This window comes from Anomaloglossus baeobatrachus, chromosome 5, assembly GCF_048569485.1.
Source record: "Anomaloglossus baeobatrachus isolate aAnoBae1 chromosome 5, aAnoBae1.hap1, whole genome shotgun sequence".
Lineage (NCBI taxonomy): Eukaryota > Metazoa > Chordata > Amphibia > Anura > Aromobatidae > Anomaloglossus > Anomaloglossus baeobatrachus.
Window position 1 is genome coordinate 115817031 of NC_134357.1, and position 20292 is coordinate 115837322.

General features: G+C 44.3%; 1 protein-coding gene across 1 annotated transcript in view; it reads right to left on the bottom strand.

The window, feature by feature from the left end:
• Positions 1-2081: 2081 nt before the first annotated feature.
• Positions 2082-20292, bottom strand: part of SLC25A16 (solute carrier family 25 member 16) — a 40167-nt gene continuing 21956 nt past the window's right edge. Inside the window, exons 5-10 of the mRNA XM_075352381.1 lie at positions 18507-18570; positions 17031-17152; positions 14452-14518; positions 5718-5880; positions 4763-4831; positions 2082-3981 (exon numbers count right to left, since the gene is read on the bottom strand). Of these exons, the coding sequence (XP_075208496.1) occupies positions 3816-3981; positions 4763-4831; positions 5718-5880; positions 14452-14518; positions 17031-17152; positions 18507-18570 (651 nt within the window). The 3' untranslated portion in view covers positions 2082-3815. The remainder of the gene's footprint in view (positions 3982-4762; positions 4832-5717; positions 5881-14451; positions 14519-17030; positions 17153-18506; positions 18571-20292) is intronic.

Here is a 20292-nt window from a genome sequence, read left to right on the forward strand (position 1 = left end):
ATTTGAGCATTGTTGCTACTTCACAGACAAGTCCAGCAATACCTTTATATGGCCAGTCCATTCCTCCATTACTGAGAAATCAGAGTTTGAATTGATATGTAAATGTGGCCGAAGTAGTATTTGTAGATCTGTCGCCTCTGTCACTCCAGGTCTAGTCCCCGCCCAGCGCTGCCTACCTTGGCTTGACTGACAACCTCTATGCTGTGTGACTTCAGACAAAGGAGCGTCAGTCAGGCAGGAATAGGCTGGGAATAGAGCTGGAGTGACAGAGGCAAATAGTTCTTCAGCATTATTTTCATGTCAATTTACATACTAATTTCTGAGCAACAGAGGAACGGACTGGCCATGTAAAGGTATTTGGGGACTTTTCTTTGAAAGAGCTACATGCACATATAAATAGTTTGGGGGTGAAATTCTGCTGAAAGATTCCCTTTAAGGCCTCATTGACAAGTCTGTTTCACACATGTTTTATATGGATTTTACACAGGCAGAATACAGTTAGGTCCAGAAATATTTGGACAGTGACACAAGTTTTGTTATTTTAGCTGTTTACAAAAACATGTTCAGAAATACAATTATATATATAATATGGGCTGAAAGTGCACACTCCCAGCTGCAATATGAGAGTTTTCACATCCAAATCGGAGAAAGGGTTTAGGAATCATACCTCTGTAATGCATAGCCTCCTCTTTTTCAAGGGACCAAAAGTAATTGGACAAGGGACTCTAAGGGCTGCAATTAACTCTGAAGGCGTCTCCCTCGTTAACCTGTAATCAATGAAGTAGTTAAAAGGTCTGGGGTTGATTACAGGTGTGTGGTTTTGCATTTGGAAGCTGTTGCTGTGACCAGACAACATGCGGTCTAAGGAACTCTCAATTGAGGTGAAGCAGAACATCCTGAGGCTGAAAAAAAAGAAAAAATCCATCAGAGAGATAGCAGACATGCTTGGAGTAGCAAAATCAACAGTCGGGTACATTCTGAGAAAAAAGGAATTGACTGGTGAGCTTGGGAACTCAAAAAGGCCTGGGCGTCCACGGATGACAACAGTGGTGGAAGATCGCCGCATACTTTCTTTGGTGAAGAAGAACCCGTTCACAACATCAACTGAAGTCCAGAACACTCTCAGTGAAGTAGGTGTATCTGTCTCTAAGTCAACAGTAAAGAGAAGACTCCATGAAAGTAAATACAAAGGGTTCACATCTAGATGCAAACCATTCATCAATTCCAAAAATAGACAGGCCAGAGTTAAATTTGCTGAAAAACACCTCATGAAGCCAGCTCAGTTCTGGAAAAGTATTCTATGGACAGATGAGACCAAGATCAACCTGTACCAGAATGATGGGAAGAAAAAAGTTTGGAGAAGAAAGGGAACGGCACATGATCCAAGGCACACCACATCCTCTGTAAAACATGGTGGAGGCAACGTGATGGCATGGGCATGCATGGCTTTCAATGGCACTGGATCACTTGTGTTTATTGATGACATAACAGCAGACAAGAGTAGCCGGATGAATTCTGAAGTGTACCGGGATATACTTTCAGCCCAGATTCAGCCAAATGCCGCAATGTTGATCGGACGGCGCTTCATAGTACAGATGGACAATGACCCCAAGCATACAGCCAAAGCTACCCAGGAGTTCATGAGTGCTAAAAAGTGGAACATTCTGCAATGGCCAAGTCAATCACCAGATCTTAACCCAATTGAGCATGCATTTCACTTGCTCAAATCCAGACTTAAGACGGAAAGACCCACAAACAAGCAAGACCTGAAGGCTGCGGCTGTAAAGGCCTGGCAAAGCATTAAGAAGGAGGAAACCCAGCGTTTGGTGATGTCCATGGGTTCCAGACTTAAGGCAGTGATTGCCTCCAAAGGATTCGCAACAAAATATTGAAAATAAAAATATTTTGTTTGGGTTTGGTTTATTTGTCCAATTACTTTTGACCTCCTAAAATGTGGAGTGTTTGTAAAGAAATGTGTACAATTCCTACAATTTCTATCAGATATTTTTGTTCAAACCTTCAAATTAAACGTTACAATCTGCACTTGAATTCTGTTGTAGAGGTTTCATTTCAAATCCAATGTGGTGGCATGCAGAGCCCAACTCGCGAAAATTGTGTCACTGTCCAAATATTTCTGGACCTAACTGTATATACCCAAGTAAAGTCTACGGTCAGTTACACACGTTCATTTTAATTTGTGGCCAAATGTCCACAAAACAAAAACAGACAGACAAGTCGGATTTTGATCAATGGGTCTTGGAAGAAGCTTTAAATGAGGTTTTGGGTTGTTTTTTTTTGGGGGGGGGGGTTATATAAAGGCAAAAACAGATGCAACACTGGTAGTAAAATAAATTAACACACAGACAAGAAAAAAAATCACATTGATGAATATTGGATGTAGGATGCTGATAAAAAGGCGTATATTTTTTTCCTCATACACAAGAGAAAAAAAACGTAGTCTGAGTGAGGCCTAAGCCAACAACTTTGAAGAAGGTGCAAACCTGCTGTTATAAAGCCGGGGTCAGATGAGCGTATGCAATATTGTCCATTTTTTGTCCTGAAAACAACATGATTTTTCATTCTTATGGTCATCCATATTGCCAGCTTTTACATCAGTATAATATTTAGGATATACATCAACAATGTGATAAATGATAAAAGGGCAAATACAGTTTTCCTATGATAATTGCAATAGATGCATAAAAAAAAAAATGGATGCCACATCTATTGTAATCTGTATTGTGTTTTTTAACACAGCCATTAATTTATAATTGGCGATGGTTAATCCAAAATAGAGATCAAAATAGCGCATACTGCAATTTTTTTTTATTCTACACACGAACCTTCGGTGCAGGTGTAAAAATACTCATTAGAATTAACGCATTGGTTTGATTGTCAGTGTGCTGTCTGTATGCTGCTTGTTTTGCCTACGGGAAGCACACGGACTTATACACTTGTCTGAACCAGGTATTAGGAGGACTGTTCTTGGATAATACTTCTCCCAAAAGTTCTTTTCAGGGAAATGCCAGGTACACCTGATTTTGAAGCACTAGGTACCCACCAAGGTAAAGTGGCTGTGTTCATAACAAAACGCTTTATGTATGCACAGAATATATATTACCTATGCATAATGATAATGCATTGACACTTGGGGTAAAGCTGGGTTTCTTTGTGTTTTGTAGTCCCATTCTTGGACCGCAATGCTCAGACTGGCCTTGGGACTCTTATGAACTTATGCATTTTATATGTCTATAAACACACAAAAAAAAAGCCTAATGAAATGTAGGTGCTCCTATGCCGTACCTATGAATTGATTACATGATTGCTGTCTCAATCTTGCAAAAAATCAATAACAAATCAGCGGAATTGTTTTCGCACACTGATAGCTAATTCAATATTCCTAATTTTAAACAATTTAAAAAAATTAAAAAAAAATAATTTTGATCTTAAACTAAGTGAAAACTGCAGACAGACCCGTACGATATGTGTGAAGACATTGGTGCAGAATTCATTGCAACATTATACACGTATATAAATATATTCTGTAAAACTAATCAGCCAGCTGGATTTCTCTTTTCTGATATTACCTTATAACATTATTATTCTTGGAAGATGCACCATAAATAGAAAGCAACATTATTTTTTTTTTTTATAAAATCACTCTAAAAAGATTATATGTTACAAAACCAAAAGTTGTCTTATTTACATGTAAAATCTGCAATGTGCTACAAAATGGCTAAACCAATGCAGCGGATGTAGGCTCAGTTTATTACTTGGAGCTATTTACACTGTACAAAGCACTAGATTCCAGTAGTTCAGATGGTCTTGTTTAAATGCAGGACCTGTCGCATAAACTCGTACGTGGTGAACGCTACAGCTTGAGACGGGATACAGCGGATGTAGTTGAGAGATAAGCCTCGGTATAATCCTCTGCTTATTCCATGCTCCTTATAGACGTATTTAAGAGTCTGAAACATTGTTCTGTAGGGGAAACATGAAAGGTATTTTAAAACACAAGAATAGTTACAGCCTGGATATGGTGCTGCAGAACATCTTGCTGCTATAGAAATACTGGAAACTAGTAGCTGTTGGCGCACACTAACAAACTGATATCACTTTAGCCACTGACTTATATGTGTTCAGGTTGCTGATAAAGATATTTATATATTTATTTTATAATATAATTTATATATATTTTTTTTTATTTATTTTTTTTTGCTTTTGATATGTATATATCAATATAGTTGTTTTTTTTCCCATAGTGTGTTTAGGAGAAGGTACACGCAATCTAATTTATATTATCACATATGCAATTTTTATATTATAATGTTGATGTGATATAACATTATTAAGTAGATACATCACTGCCCCCTGTATTATATACCTTACCTTGTACAATGCTATTGTTCTTATTTACATGTTTTTACCTATAGCGACCATACTGCCACTGATCACATGGTGCTGGGTATAGACACTATGAGACCAGTGACTGAATAAAGGAAATTCCCCTGAAACATTGCACAGAATGATCAGACACTGAATTTCCACCCGGATAGTCTCTGCAGATATACACCACCATGAACCAAGTGCACGGTTGATAAATTCGTGACTTGGAACATATTTTGCTCCACTGCCATCAATACTGACATCCAATGGTGAATACTGTTCTATTTCAGGAAAATACTAATATTTAGTATTTTTATTGATCCATGATGCAGGTTTATCACATTAGAGTTGTAGGACAGGTCATGTAATTACTTACCGGCATTTTTCAGAGTCTGGGAGAATGGCTGCCAACTGCATCCTACGCCGTGTAACATCCAATGGATAACTGCAGGGGATCAAAGGTGATAAAAATATTAATTAAATTACTTTAACCAAAAGACATTGGAACAAAACCTTCAAATATTTAGGGCAGCGCTGGTCAACCTCATATGTAGCTTTATGATGGAGCAAAGGGGAGGTCACATTCAGCCATTGCTAACAAATCAGCACTCCTGGTCCAAGGGAAGCACCAGCCCAGCCAAATAGTTCCTTCAGAAATATGCATCCCATAAATGTCAGTGACGGGTTTGGTGACATCTCAAGGAAATGCAGTCAAGGTCTGATAATACCACTGTGACAACCACCAATTGCTGGAAACAGGAATTATGCAGTATTGGCAGGCGCTGCGGACCACAAAGGCATTAGGAGGCAGGTGTATAAGAACAAAGATTTTTATTTGCACTATGTGTTTCTGGGACGTATTGTCCACTTCTTCAGGTGCAGAATATTTCTTCCACACATGCTTACTACCAGGGTTTTGCAGGGACGCACAACCACAGCAAGTGAGTGCATTTCCCTGCACTCGCACCCACATTTAGAGATCGACGGCTTACACACACAGGAGCGCTCCTTTCCCCTCTGTTCACAACCACCAATTGCTTGAACAGTGACACTCGAAAGACGTCACCTTTTCTCTAGCTGTGAAAAAGCGGAAAATACAGGAGACAAAAGAGTCATGGTACGCCCCAACAGCCTCCACTACTTGGTTCTGGCAATCAGTGGTGGTCACAGCAGTGAGACCTCTACCGATCAGACATTGGCAGCATATCTGAATGATATGCCATGTATGCTTTTATTTTATTGCCCATGTAAGTGTAATTCACCAGTCCAGATTATAACTACATGCTGTGAGCGGCATTATTGTAATCCACAAGTAGCAATAATAGACTTACGAAATAGTCTGGGCAATCGCTCCTGCTACTCCTCCACATAATAAGCTAGCAGGGGTTTTTAAAACCATCACATCTGGGTTGTCTGAAGATGGTTTTCCCAGAACGTCTGGAAAGTGTCGGAGTCCATTCGTCTTCAGTGTTTCAAAGGTAAAAAATGAAAATCCTGTGAAAGAAGAGATACTTAGACAGTCAAAAGGCAAAAACTAACTATATTATTTTTTAAATAATTTATGTTTTTTTGAGATTCATCTTCTCCTTTTTATCATGTCCTGCAGATTGATGGGGGTCTGGGTCCTGGGACTTTGACCGATTACTCATAAAACTGTTCTGAGCGCTGAGCTCCTGCAGGAACACAGCAGGGTTTACAAGCTTAATAACTGCCTGCTGAGCGCACACTTTTCAGAGCTCTTTTTTAAGCAATTGGTGGAGGTCTCTGATCCCTGACACTCAACAAATCCAAAACATTTAGCAATGGTAAAAGATTAAAAAAAAGAGAATTCTGTTTACTTACCGTAAATTCTTTTTCTTATAGTTCCGTATTGGGAGACCCAGACATTGGGTGTATAGCTTCTGCCTCCGGAGGACACACAAAGTACTACACTAAAAAGTGTAGCTCTTCCCTCTGAGCCTATACATTCCCTGGAGAACCAGATCTAGCCAGTTTAGTGCAAAAGCTGAAGGAGAATAGCCACCCACAAGTAAAGACAGAGCAAGAACCGGAACAACCGGAGACTCTGTCCACGACAACAGCCGGTGATAACACGCGGAACAAGAAACTGCCAACAGGCAACAGGGAGGGTGCTGGGTCTCCCAATACGGAACTATAAGAAAAAGAATTTACGGTAAGTAAACAAAATTCTCTTTTTCTTTATCGTTCCTATGGAAGACCCAGACATTGGGACGTCTCAAAGCAGTCCATGGGTGGGAATAAACAGAAAAACTGAGAAGTAGGCGGAGCCTAACTTCACAAGTGGGCGACAGCCGCCTGAAGGATGCGTCTGCCCAAGCTCGCATCTGCCGAAGCATGAGCATGCACTTGGTAGTGCTTTGAAAAGGTATGCAGGCTAGTCCAAGTGGCAGCCTGACAGACTTGCTGAGCCGTAGCCTGGTGCCTGAAAGCCCAAGAGGCACCGACAGCTCTGGTCGAGTGTGCCTTGATCCCCGGCGGGGGAGGCACCTGAGTACACTGGTAGGCCTCGGAAATGGCCGACCTAATCCAACGAGCTAAGGTCGGCTTAGAAGCAGAGAGGCCCTTACGCCGACCTGTGGTTAGCACAAAAAGAGAGGTGCACCGCCTAAGAGCAGCGGTGCGAGACACATAGATCCTAGGCGCCCGCACCAGATCCAGAGTATGCAACGCTTTTTCAAAGCGATGAACAGGAGCCGGACAAAAGGAAGGCAGGGAAATGTCCTGGTTAAGGTGGAAAGGAGAAACCACCTTAGGGAGAAAGTCCGGAGTCGGACGGAAAACCACCTTGGTCTTGATGAAAAACCAAAAAAAGTGACTCCGAAGAGAGCGCAGCCAAATCAGAGACTCTCCTGAGGGAAGTTATGGCCACTAGAAAGACCACTTTCTGTGAAAGACGAAACAAAGAATCCTCCCTAAGAGGCTCAAAGGGGGGTTTCTTCAAGGCCGTGAGGACCAAAGTGAGGTCCCAGGGATCCAAGGGCCGCCGGTAAGGCGGAATGATGTGAGACGCGCCCTGCATGAAGGTGCGGACCTGAGCCAGCCGGGCGATACGCCGCTGGAACAGTACTGACAGAGCCGAGACTTGTCCCTTGAGGGAATTGAGGGATAGTCCTAGCTGCAGACCGGACTGTAGAAAGGACAGAAGGGTCGGCAAGGAAAAAGGCCAAGGAGCATGGCCGGAAGAGCGACACCAGGACAGGAAAATTCTCCAAGTCCTGTGATAGATTTTGGCCGAGGAAGACTTCCGAGCCCGAGTCATAGTGGAGATGACTTCAGGAGGAATACCAGAAGCCGTCAAGATCCAGGATTCAAGAGCCACGCCGTCAATCTGAGAGCCGCAGAATTCTGGCGGAAAAAAGGAGCTTGTGAGAGAAGGTCTGGATGGTCCGGAAGATGCCACGGCACCTCTACGGACAGATGGAGCAGGTCTGGGTACCAAGCTCGCCTGGGCCAGTCCGGAGCAATGAGGATGACCCGACGGCCCTCCATTCTGATCTTACGCAGAACTCTGGGAAAGAGAGCTAGAGGGGGAAACACGTAGGACAGACGAAAATGGGACCAGTCTTGAACCAGAGCGTCCGCTGCAAAGGCCTGAGGATCGTGGAAGCGAGCCACGTAAACCGGAACCTTGTTGTTGTGACGGGATGCCATTAGGTCCACTTCCGGAGTGCCCCACTTGCGGCAGATTGACTGAAACACTGCCGGATGCAGGGACCACTCGCCACTGTCCACGGTTTGACGGCTGAGATAATCTGCTTCCCAGTTTTCCACGCCTGGGATGTGGACTGCTGATATGGTGGACTTTGAGTCCTCCGTCCATTGAAGGATGCGTTGTACCTCCAACATTGCCAGGCGGCTGCGTGTCCCGCCTTGGTGATTGATGTAGGCAACCGCTGTCGCGTTGTCTGACTGGACTCGGATGTGCTTGCCCGCCAACAGGTGGTGAAAGGCTAGGAGAGCTAGAAGCACAGCTCTGGTTTCCAGCACATTGATCGAGAGGGCTGACTCGGACGGAGTCCAAGTGCCCTGCGCTCGGTGGTGGAGACATACCGCTCCCCAGCCGGATAGACTGGCATCCGTGGTGAGAATCACCCAGGACGGGGCCAGGAAGGAGCGCCCCTGAGACAGAGAGAGGGGCCGAAGCCACCACTGAAGAGAGCTCCTGGTCTGTGGCGACAGAGCCACTAGACTGTGCAAGGAGGAAGTCCGCTTGTCCCAACAGCGGAGAAAATTTCAGCTGCAGAGGACGCAGATGGAACTGGGCAGAGGGAACAGCCTCCATTGACGCCACCATCTGACCCATCACCTGCATTAGGTGCCTGATGGAATGACGGCAGGGCCTCAGCAGAGAGCGCACCGCCAGTTGGAGGGACTGCTGTTTGACTAAGGGCAGCTTCACAAGTGCCGGCAGAGTCTCGAACTGCATCCCTAGGTACGTGAGCCTCTGGGTCGGAGTCAGAGTAGATTTGGGCAGATTGACAAGCCACCCGAATTGGGCTAGAGTGGCGAGAGTGAGCGAGACACTCCGCTGACAGTCTGCGCTGGATGAAGCCTTGACTAGAAGGTCGTCCAGGTAAGGAATCACTGCCAACCCCTGTAGGTGCAGAACCGCAACCACTGCTGCCATGACCTTGGTGAATACTCGAGGGGCCGTGGCTAACCCGAAGGGGAGAGCCACGAATTGGAAATGTTCCTCTCCGATTGCAAAACGTAGCCAACGCTGGTGTGAAACTGCAATTAATTGAAAAAAATCCAGCACTCAAAGCATTCAACTGAAATTGTTTTATATTTTATTCATTGATCTGTGTAATTATTAAAGACGTTTCGGTCATCCGACCTTCATCAGTTTACACTACAATAAAAAGATACATAAAAGATTTTTAAGTATACAGAAATAATGGCATTATACAATCATGGTAACAAAAAAGGGCAGAAATATTCACCACATTATGATGCATGAATCATGAACTATGATATACAAAAAATGTCAACAAAAAGACAAAAGTGAAGAATCTGTCAGTTGAGCCGCTTCACTAGCAGATATAATGTCCACCTAAAGATATAATTGAAATACAGATAAAATGTAGCATAATAGAACCATTATACAACAAAAGGGGAACCAAACAGGAAACCCAAAAATTTATCCAAAAATGTGTATCTTGCTAATATAGAAGGACAAAGAGCCTAAGCACCAGCACTGAGACACTATTCTACTCTAATAAAACAGACAATACACAGAAATACCAAGCAATGAACACTCACCAGAAAGGGCTCTGTAGAAATATATGAAAAAGCTGGACCAGAGGAAAAAGGTGCCCGTCCGGGTCTGCAGTCAATGTAATCTGACAGTCCAATGTCCAGATTTAAATAGACCGCTCAATTAGCTCATTAAATTAATGAGCTAATTGAGCGGTCTATTTAAATCTGGACATTGGACTGTCAGATTACATTGACTGCAGACCCGGACGGGCACCTTTTTCCTCTGGTCCAGCTTTTTCATATATTTCTACAGAGCCCTTTCTGGTGAGTGTTCATTGCTTGGTATTTCTGTGTATTGTCTGTTTTATTAGAGTAGAATAGTGTCTCAGTGCTGGTGCTTAGGCTCTTTGTCCTTCTATATTAGCAAGATACACATTTTTGGATAAATTTTTGGGTTTCCTGTTTGGTTCCCCTTTTGTTGTATAATGGTTCTATTATGCTACATTTTATCTGTATTTCAATTATATCTTTAGGTGGACATTATATCTGCTAGTGAAGCGGCTCAACTGACAGATTCTTCACTTTTGTCTTTTTGTTGACATTTTTTGTATATCATAGTTCATGATTCATGCATCATAATGTGGTGAATATTTCTGCCCTTTTTTGTTACCATGATTGTATAATGCCATTATTTCTGTATACTTAAAAATCTTTTATGCATCTTTTTATTGTAGTGTAAACTGATGAAGGTCGGATGACCGAAACGTCTTTAATAATTACACAGATCAATGAATAAAATATAAAACAATTTCAGTTGAATGCTTTGAGTGCTGGATTTTTTTCAATTTTTTGATCTGGGGTGGGACCCTATCCAAGCACCAGCGACTATAGAAGGAGTGCCACATTTCTATATTTTATATAGTGAAACTGCAATTGGCACATGCAGATAGGCATCTCTGATGTCTATGGATGCCAGGAAATCCCCTTGGGTCATTGAAGCAATGACTGATCGCAGAGACTCCATGCGAAAATGCCGCACCTGAACATGCTTGTTGAGAAGCTTGAGATCCAGGATGGGCCGGAAGGAACCGTCCTTTTTGGGGACTAGGAAGAGATTTGAGTAGAAACCTCTGAACCGTTCCCGGGCGGGAACCGGTACAATTACTCCGTTGGCCTGCAAGGATGCCACGGCCTGAGAGAAGGCAGCGGCCTTGGAGCAGGGGGGAGTTGACAGAAAAAATCTGTTTGGCGGGCTGGAAGAGAATTCTATCCTGTAGCCGTGGGAAATGATATCCCGCACCCACTGATCGGAGACGTGTTGAAACCACACGTCGCCAAAGTGGGAGAGACTGCCACCGACTAAGGACGTTGCTGGCGCGGCCAGATAGTCAAGAGGAGGATGCCTTAGTGGCAGCAGCTCCTGCGGTCTTCTGTGGACGCGCTTTCGGATGCCAGTTGGATTTCTGGTCCTTGGCTGAGTTAGTGGACGAGGCCGAGGGCTTAGAGGACGACCAGTTGGAGGAACGAAAGGAACGAAACCTCGACTGGTTCCTACCCTGGACAGGTTTCCTGGTTTTAGTTTGTGGCATGGAAGTACTCTTCCCGCCAGTAGCTTCCTTAATAATTTCATCCAGTTGTTCACCGAATAGCCTGGACCCAGCAAAAGGGAGCCCAGCAAGGTACTTCTTTGAAGAAGCATCTGCCTTCCACTCTCGAAGCCACAAGATCCTGCAGATAGCGAGGGAATTAGCCGAAGCCACCGCAGTGCGGTGAGAAGCCTCCAGCATGGTAGACATGGCATAGGATGAAAAAGCTGAAGCTTGGGAAGTTAAGGCAACCATTTCGGGCATAGATTCCCTGGTGAGGGAATGCATCTCCTCTAGAGAAGCAGAGATGGCTTTGAGAGCCCACACTGCTGCAAAAGATGGGGAGAACGAGGCCCCTGCCGCCTCATATACAGATTTGGCCAGAAGGTCAACCTGGCGGTCAGTGGAATCCTTAAGTGAGGTGCCATCAGCCACTGATACAACAATCCGGGCTGAGAGTCTAGACACCGGGGGGTCTACCTTTGGTGAATGAGCCCACTCCTTGACCACCTCAGGTGGAAAGGGAAAACGGTCATCAGAACCACGCTTTGGGAAGCGTTTGTCAGGACAGGACAGGCTCTAGGCTTGGTCACAGTGGCCTGAAAACTGGAGTGGTTAAAGAACACACTCCTTGTCCTCTTAGGCAAGGTAAACTGGTGCTTTTCTGCCAGAGAGGGTTGCTCCTCTGATACTGGCGGATTGAGGTCCAGTACAGAATTAATGGACGCAATCAAATCACTAACATCTGAGTCACTTTCATACAGATCAATGGGGCACATGGAGGTAGCCTCCGAGCCCCCAGTAAAGGCATCCTCCTCGTCCGGCGAGTCAGCTTCTGAAACAGAGCCGCGGGACGAGGAAGGAGAGGGAGCCCTGCGTCTCTTTTTAGGAGGACGGGGTCTGGGACCAGATGAATCCTCTGTGAGCTTCGCTGAGAGAGCCCTAGCAGCAGAGGCACCCTGTGAAGGGGGCTGATGCATGTTCAGCAAAGTCCGGGACAGATGTCCCATGGAGTCGGCAAAAGACTGGGAGATTGACCTAGAGAAGGATTCTACCCAAGCCGGGGGTTCAGCCACAGGAGCCAGAGCAGCCGGAGAGACCACTGGGGGGGGCGATTCCAGGCTGAGGCATTGTCAGGTTAGAGCAGGCATCACAATGTGGATATGTGCTCGGTTCAGGCAGCACAAGCTTACATGCAGTGCATACTGAATATAGCTTTGGAGCCTTGCTCCTCGTGTGAGACATGCTGCTGAAGTGGGGGCTCTTGCCAGAGTGACCCCCAGAGAGTATATACAGAGGCCCACAACCAGAGGTTGTGGCTTACCAGACCGCTGGAGCGGTGTTGTGTGCCCTCCAGATCCCAAAGCCCGGACCCCCAAGCACCTCAGCAGGGATGCTGCAGCCAGTGCTGATTGCAGAGAAAACGCTGATAAAATGGCGCCGGAGTGAGGAGAGGGGGCGGGGCTAACCCTGAGAGCGGGATCTGGAGGGCCAAAGAGACTTACAGGAGAGGAGACATGTACTCAGTGAGGAGTGTCTCTCCCCTGTGCAGAACGGCCGCTGGCGGAGCCACACTGTCCCTCTGCATGAATGACATGCGAGGGCAGTGAAAACGAAAGTAGGCCTCCGGCGAAGCCGGGGCCTAAATTTGAGCAGTGCGGCCGGCGCGCAGGCACCATCGGCACGGTTCTCAGGCGACAGCCAGAGAACCCGCCGGAAATGTCACAAAAAACACTCAGCACACTCTCCCCACATAATAAAGTACAGGGACCCCCAGAATATAAACGTCTCAGGTACTTAGCTTGCTGAGACGCAGGGCCATGTCCCTGGGGATGAATGCTCCGTCCAGCAGGATCCTGAAGGGCTGCGGATGGAGACCGGTCTCCTGCAAAGCATGGAGAACCGTGCTGGCTCCCACTTCAAGCCAGAGCCCGAGGGATGGTGAAGGAGCGCGGCATGTAAGGCTCCAGCCTTGGAATCAACCTTAACAACACCGCCGACACAGTGGGGTGAGAAGGGACATGCCGGGGGTCCAGACTTGGACCCGCTTTTCTTCAAAATCTGTCCAAAAATGAAAAATCAGATGAGAATGCATGTGTGGATGTATGCCTCCTGAACACAAAGCAATGAACTGGCTAGATCTGGTTCTCCAGGGGGTGTATAGGCTCAGAGGGAGGAGCTACACTTTTTAGTGTAGTACTTTGTGTGTCCTCCGGAGGCAGAAGCTATACACCCAATGTCTGGGTCTCCCATAGGAACGATAAAGAAAATAATAATAATATAGGTACTCTTGAAATCCTTGCTTGTTATATATATTAGGTTACTTTTCCAGAATCCTTAGGCTCAAGAGAAGAATTTAAAGGGTACCTATCACCTACGGAGCAGTCTGATACGTTCTGCGTCGATGGGCGTTGCTGCTCTCAGGTGAGGCGCCTCCTCTATCCTTGCGATCGCAGTCCTCCTTGCTTCGTGTGGATGACGCGTCCTATGTCATCCACACAGTGCCCTCCATTGTGCTTCTGCGCACACGCACTTTGCTCTGCCCTACTGCAGGCAGAGCAAAGTTCTGTAATGCGAAGGTGCGAGGACAGGTCAAAGAACACCCATGCCTGTGCAATACAGTATTTTGCAGGGCAGAGCAAAGTGCGCAGGAGCGCAATGTGTGGATTATGTAGGACACATCATCCACACAAAGCAAGAAAGAGGACGGTGATCACAAGGATACGACAGAGCTGTGGCGCCCATTAGACCAAACCGTATTGGAGCGCCCGTCAGGTGAGTGGTGACAGGTTCCCTTTAATCACTCTGGATATTTGGCTTTTTAGCACTGAAGCTAAACGCGCTCTTACATAGAACTAAAGGTGTGAATGTGTATATCAACCTGAACATTGAATTAACAGTCTACACAAGGAACTGATACACAGGATAGACGTCATGGGTAAAAATGTTAGCAAAAACAAAAATGAAACAAGTAGGAGACTTTCATCAGAGTAACGTATTCTCAATTGGCATGCTACAATCATGTAATTTAATCAGCCTTGTACAAGACGTTAATATGTAGGAATGCACAGGAACAATATTTGCAAAAATCATCGAAAGAGACCATACACTTATCACTCTACTTCTCCACTGGTGAAAATTGTATCTAGTCGAAAAACTGTATACAAACTGTATCAGTAATGAAAAATAATTCTAAATAAGAATTCTTATTTTCTAATAATTACTGGTAAATATCACTGAAGATTCCATAATATCATACCTGCATAAGGAGCCATCCCCACAATGGTTGGAAGAAGTCCTCTGTAATAACCTCGAAAGCCGCCTTCCTAAAAGGAGTAAAATATAGGGTAACACAAACACTGCAGTCAGAGTTAAAAGATTCCGCAACTTATAAAGTTATGTACTATGGCTAGGGTATTTCATGACTGGATGATCACTTTATATCCAGTGGAAAGGATATATCACTAATCCCCAACTGCATCATATTCATTGTCAGTGTTTGGGTGGGTCCTAGCGGTCAGTAGGATAGCCTACTGAGATATTAAGAGTAATACAAAAAAAAAATCCTTTTAAGCCAGTTCTAAACAAATAATGAAAATATCTATGGACAATAAAATGTTTTTGATTTTCAATCATTTTTATTGTATTTTAAAATTTGAACAAATAAAACAGAATTAATTCAATAAATTTGTTTGACTACATTATGAATAAGTATACTTACATTAACCATTTAGTATATATAGGGGGTAAGGAAGGATAAGTTAGGGAAGAACAACTTTATTGGGGAAACCTGGGAAAGATCAAGGAAAAAAGGTGGGAAGGGTAAGTAGTAAAAGGGAGAATTAACCTTAAGTAATGAAGGAGGGGAAAAAAAAAATAAATTATAAAAGTAAAGAAAAGAAGGAAAGGAGAAAAGATAGAAAAAGAGAGAGAGGGTTGGGTAGTGAGGAACAGAGGCTTTTGTATCTTTGATGCGAGTGGACATCAAGTCTGATATACAGTTAGGTCCAGAAATATTTGGACAGTGACACAAGTTTTGTTATTTTAGCTGTTTACAAAAACATGTTCAGAAATACAATTATATATATATAATATGGGCTGAAAGTGCACACTCCCAGCTGCAATATGAGAGTTTTCACATCCAAATCGGAGAAAGGGTTTAGGAATCATAGCTCTGTAATGCATAGCCTCCTCTTTTTCAAGGGACCAAAAGTAATTGGACAAGGGACTCTAAGGGCTGCAATTAACTCTGAAGGCGTCTCCCTCGTTAACCTGTAATCAATGAAGTAGTTAAAAGGTCTGGGGTTGATTACAAGTGTGTGGTTTTGCATTTGGAAGCTGTTGCTGTGACCAGACAACATGTGGTCTAAGGAACTCTCAATTGAGGTGAAGCAGAACATCCCGACCTGAGGCTGAAAAAAAAAGAAAAAATCCATCAGAGAGATAGCAGACATGCTTGGAGTAGCAAAATCAACAGTCAGGTACATTCTGAGAAAAAAGGAATTGACTGGTGAGCTTGGGAACTCAAAAAGGCCTGGGCGTCCACGGATGACAACAGTGGTGGATGATCGCCGCATACTTTCTTTGGTGAAGAAGAACCCGTTCACAACATCAACTGAAGTCCAGAACACTCTCAGTGAAGTAGGTGTATCTGTCTCTAAGTCAACAGTAAAGAGAAGACTCCATGAAAGTAAATACAAAGGGTTCACATCTAGATGCAAACCATTCATCAATTCCAAAAATAGACAGGCCAGAGTTAAATTTGCTGAAAAACACCTCATGAAGCCAGCTCAGTTCTGGAAAAGTATTCTATGGACAGATGAGACCAAGATCAACCTGTACCAGAATGATGGGAAGAAAAAAGTTTGGAGAAGAAAGGGAACGGCACATGATCCAAGGCACACCACATCCTCTGTAAAACATGGTGGAGGCAACGTGATGGCATGGGCATGCATGGTTTTCAATGGCACTGGGTCACTTGTGTTTATTGATGACATAACAGCAGACAAGAGTAGACGGATGAATTCTGAAGTGTACCGGGATATACTTTCAGCCCAGATTCAGCCAAATGCCGCAAAGTTGATCGGACGGCGCTTCATAGTACAGATGGACAATGACCCCAAGCATACAGCCAAAGCTACCCAGGAGTTCATGAGTGCAAAAAAGTGGAACATTCTGCAATGGCCAAGTCAATCACCAGATCTTAACCCAATTGAGCATGCATTTCACTTGCTCAAATCCAGACTTAAGACGGAAAGACCCACAAACAAGCAAGACCTGAAGGCTGCGGCCTGGCAAAGCATTAAGAAGGAGGAAACCCAGCGTTTGGTGATGTCCATGGGTTCCAGACTTAAGGCAGTGATTGCTTCCAAAGGATTCGCAACAAAATATTGAAAATAAAAATATTTTGTTTGGGTTTGGTTAATTTGTCCAATTACTTTTGACCTCCTAAAATGTGGAGTGTTTGTAAAGAAATGTGTACAATTCCTACAATTTCTATCAGATATTTTTGTTCAAACCTTCAAATTAAACGTTACAATCTGCACTTGAATTCTGTTGTAGAGGTTTCATTTCAAATCCAATGTGGTGGCATGCAGAGCCCAACTCGCAAAAATTGTGTCACTGTCCAAATATTTCTGGACCTAACTAACATGATAAAAGGGATCCCCATGCAAGAGAGAATCAGCTGCTAACATTCACTTCTAAGACAGCTCATCACAGAAAGGCTCATGTAAAAGGAGCAAGTTTGAGTTTGGGAGGAAAAAAGGCAAAGACACAGACAGAAACATACACGGAACTAATATTCACACCAATATAAAAAAAACACAGAACAGATACCTTGGTGTAAATAGTTTTAAATGTGTGTATGATGCCATTGTAGCCAAGCTCTCCTTTCACTTGAAATGCTAGACGTGCTCTGACCATATCGAGCGGATACGTAAAAATTACAGCAGTGATACCTGAAACGTAAATGATAACGACTTACACAATGTACGAGAACACACTGCAGAACTACTAAACAATCAAAGCCACTATTCAGTGTCCTCTACAAATCAACCTTGCTATATGTAAGCTCTACAGTGGGATACGGAGGTTGAGACCTGTATTTGGGTTGTTATATATCCCTGCCCCACCATAAGTACAATGCGGCTTCAGACCCAGGATTAGTTCCTAACTGTGAACAACCTGATATAGTGACCAGATACCTCATTGCGGTATTTCTAACTGTTTAAAAGAAAAAAAGCAAGAAGGAGAGAATTGTCCACTGGAAAGGTCCCCTCTGGCTTCTCCATGCCCAGCCTGAACGCTCTGACTTTACTCCCTATATGTACATACTGTAATTAGGAAAAATCCGGGGAAGGGGGGAGTTGCCAGCGGACATCTCTTTCCATGCTTGACAATTCTAATGCTGCACATACCTTTTAAAAAGGTCTCTGTCAGCACAGAATGACAGTTTAAACCAAGTACAGGCACTCGGTGCATCATGGTGGGGGCCAAACAAGTAAGTACACCTTCCCACTGACTTGTTGTGCATCTATATCTCTCTTCTCTGGCTCTATAAAGCAACAGCTGTCAATCGAAAAACTGGGTTGGTGGGGGGTGATATAGAGGGAAAACAAGCAAGTAGGAAGGTGCACTTAGAAGAATATATAGAAGCCTGGCCAATCATTTATAAGTGGAGGTGACGTGGGGTGTCCGATGTGCCCATCCTCAAGTACAGAATGGCAGAAAACCCATAACACACAGTCGATTTTATGTCCCAATTAAACATGATCATTGGACTTTAACATATAAATGGCATACTCATACAGAGTAATGGCATCTAATGGCAGCCATAAAAGTGACAAGGTCTACTTGTCTAGTGTTAAATACGCCTTCCCTCTATTTTCATGATTGGGAACATGACTATCAAATAATGGTAGGACAGATGTGACCAGCGACATGCTGGTTTGAACCAGGGACACAATTTCAATATTCGAAGTATAAGCTTTTGCAAACTAGTTGGCCTATCATCCCATAAGTCCATCATTTCATCAGACCTTGGCAGAACACTTTAAACCCATGACTCTTCCAAAGAGTCAGAATTATCCATTTTAGCAGTCTTTTATATTGAGTGTATAGCCGCCTTACAAGTGTCAATGTCTCACATGGAAGACACATTTTGACTCATGTGTGTCAGGTATAAGAAGAGGGTTATGTAATTTGTCCCATCATGTGTGCCGAATAATAGAATAAATAATGGCGGGCACATGACAAGACATTCCATACATTATTTTGTGTTTTATCGTAGGTACTTTATATCACATACTGTACCTGCCATAGATCCAGCCATTAATCTGTGCACATGTTCTGATCTCCCAATTTTTACACGCAGTAACTAGAATTAAACATTCAGGAGTTACTTTTGCATCAAGAAACACAATAACAATATGGCTATTTGCCAAATCTAAAACTGGTGAGAGGGTATATGTTTACATGTTGCAGCATTTTTGGGGAGGATGTGGGGGGGGGGGGGGTACGACAGAAAAGAAGCTGCATTTTACATTACTAGCAAAATGAATGACTTTTCAGAAATCTCAGGCGCAGGCTTGTTTTTTTTTGTCCTAACTGAATTTGCGCACTGCAGCATTTGTATAATCTCCGGCCGGTCAATCATTTCAGGGGATTTGAAGCATTTTTTATTCATTGAAATGCAGCATAACATTTGTGTTGTTTTTTGGTGACTAAAACTAACTTTAATAACATGTAGTGCAGACAAATCACATGTAATCTGACCAAAAACACAGCAAATAGCTATTTATATTCCCAAAAAGTGAAGGTTTTGGCTGCAGAAAACAAAAACATTTGAAAAACACATGTGAACACACACTAAGGGAAATTTGTGATGCACGATGAGAACAACAAGGGGTCTACTCCGATATCATCCGATCCGGGGTATATCCACACAAGATAATAAAACCAGGAGATAAAAGTCATTGTACCAAGATTACAATAGCTGTTGGGCCCCCAGCAATCAGCAATGGCCCCCATACACATCAGACTAATGTCGGCTGAACCCGTTATCGATGGTCTAATGTGTTTGGGGGGCGCCGGCAACTGATGATCAAGAGAGGTGAGTGATAGAACATGTTCAATTTCAGACTTCTGATCATATAGTTCTTCCGGAGATAAGCTGCAGGACTACGTGTCAGCCAGCAGCTTCTGATAGAAAACAGAGGTGTGATCAGCCGAGCGAGCGCTCCTGTGTATGGGAGAGTTGGCTGTTGGCCTAAAAATCGATTAAAGCATGGTTCAGCCAACAGCTACCGTGTTTCCCCGAAAGTAAGGCCCTGTCTTACATTAATTTTACCCCCAAAAGTCATACCCTGCCTTACTTTCGGGGGAGGCCTTACATTGGAAAAAAAAATAACACCCCATCCTTCCCCCTGCAGCCTCCCCATTGTTTGAAAGTCCGGCATCCACCCCATCCTCCCCCCTGCAGCCTCCCCATTGTTTGAGAGTCCGGCATCCACCCCATCCTCCCCCCTGCAGCCTCCCCATACAGTGGTTCTGCCCCCCACTCTGCCACCACACACACTGACACATACGGTACCGGTACAGCCCCACACGGCACCCACACACATATCGTACCGGTACCGTACACACACACTGACACATACAGCCCCACACGGCACCCACACACATATCGTACCGGTACCGTACACGTACACACACACACACACACACACACACACACAGCCCCATACGGCACCCATACACATACCGTACACATACCGTACACACACACACGTGTAACTTACCGTTACTTTCCTTCTGTTTCGATCTCCTCTGCGGTGCCGGGCTGACGATTCGGATGCCGGGGACGCTGGACCAATCGGAGCGAGCCTGCAGGCGGTGACGTCGCGGCTGATTCGGCCAATCAGCTGCGAGCCGGCTGACTGGCCAAATCACAGCTCGAGCTGATGGCCAGCAGGGAGCCTGTGACGAACAGGCTGATCGGCCAATCAGCATCGAGCAGGAAGGTATCGAGCAGCATCGAGCGGTAAGTTCCTGTACTTTCCCCAGGGCCCCCACCCATATGCGGCCATACTGTCCCCAG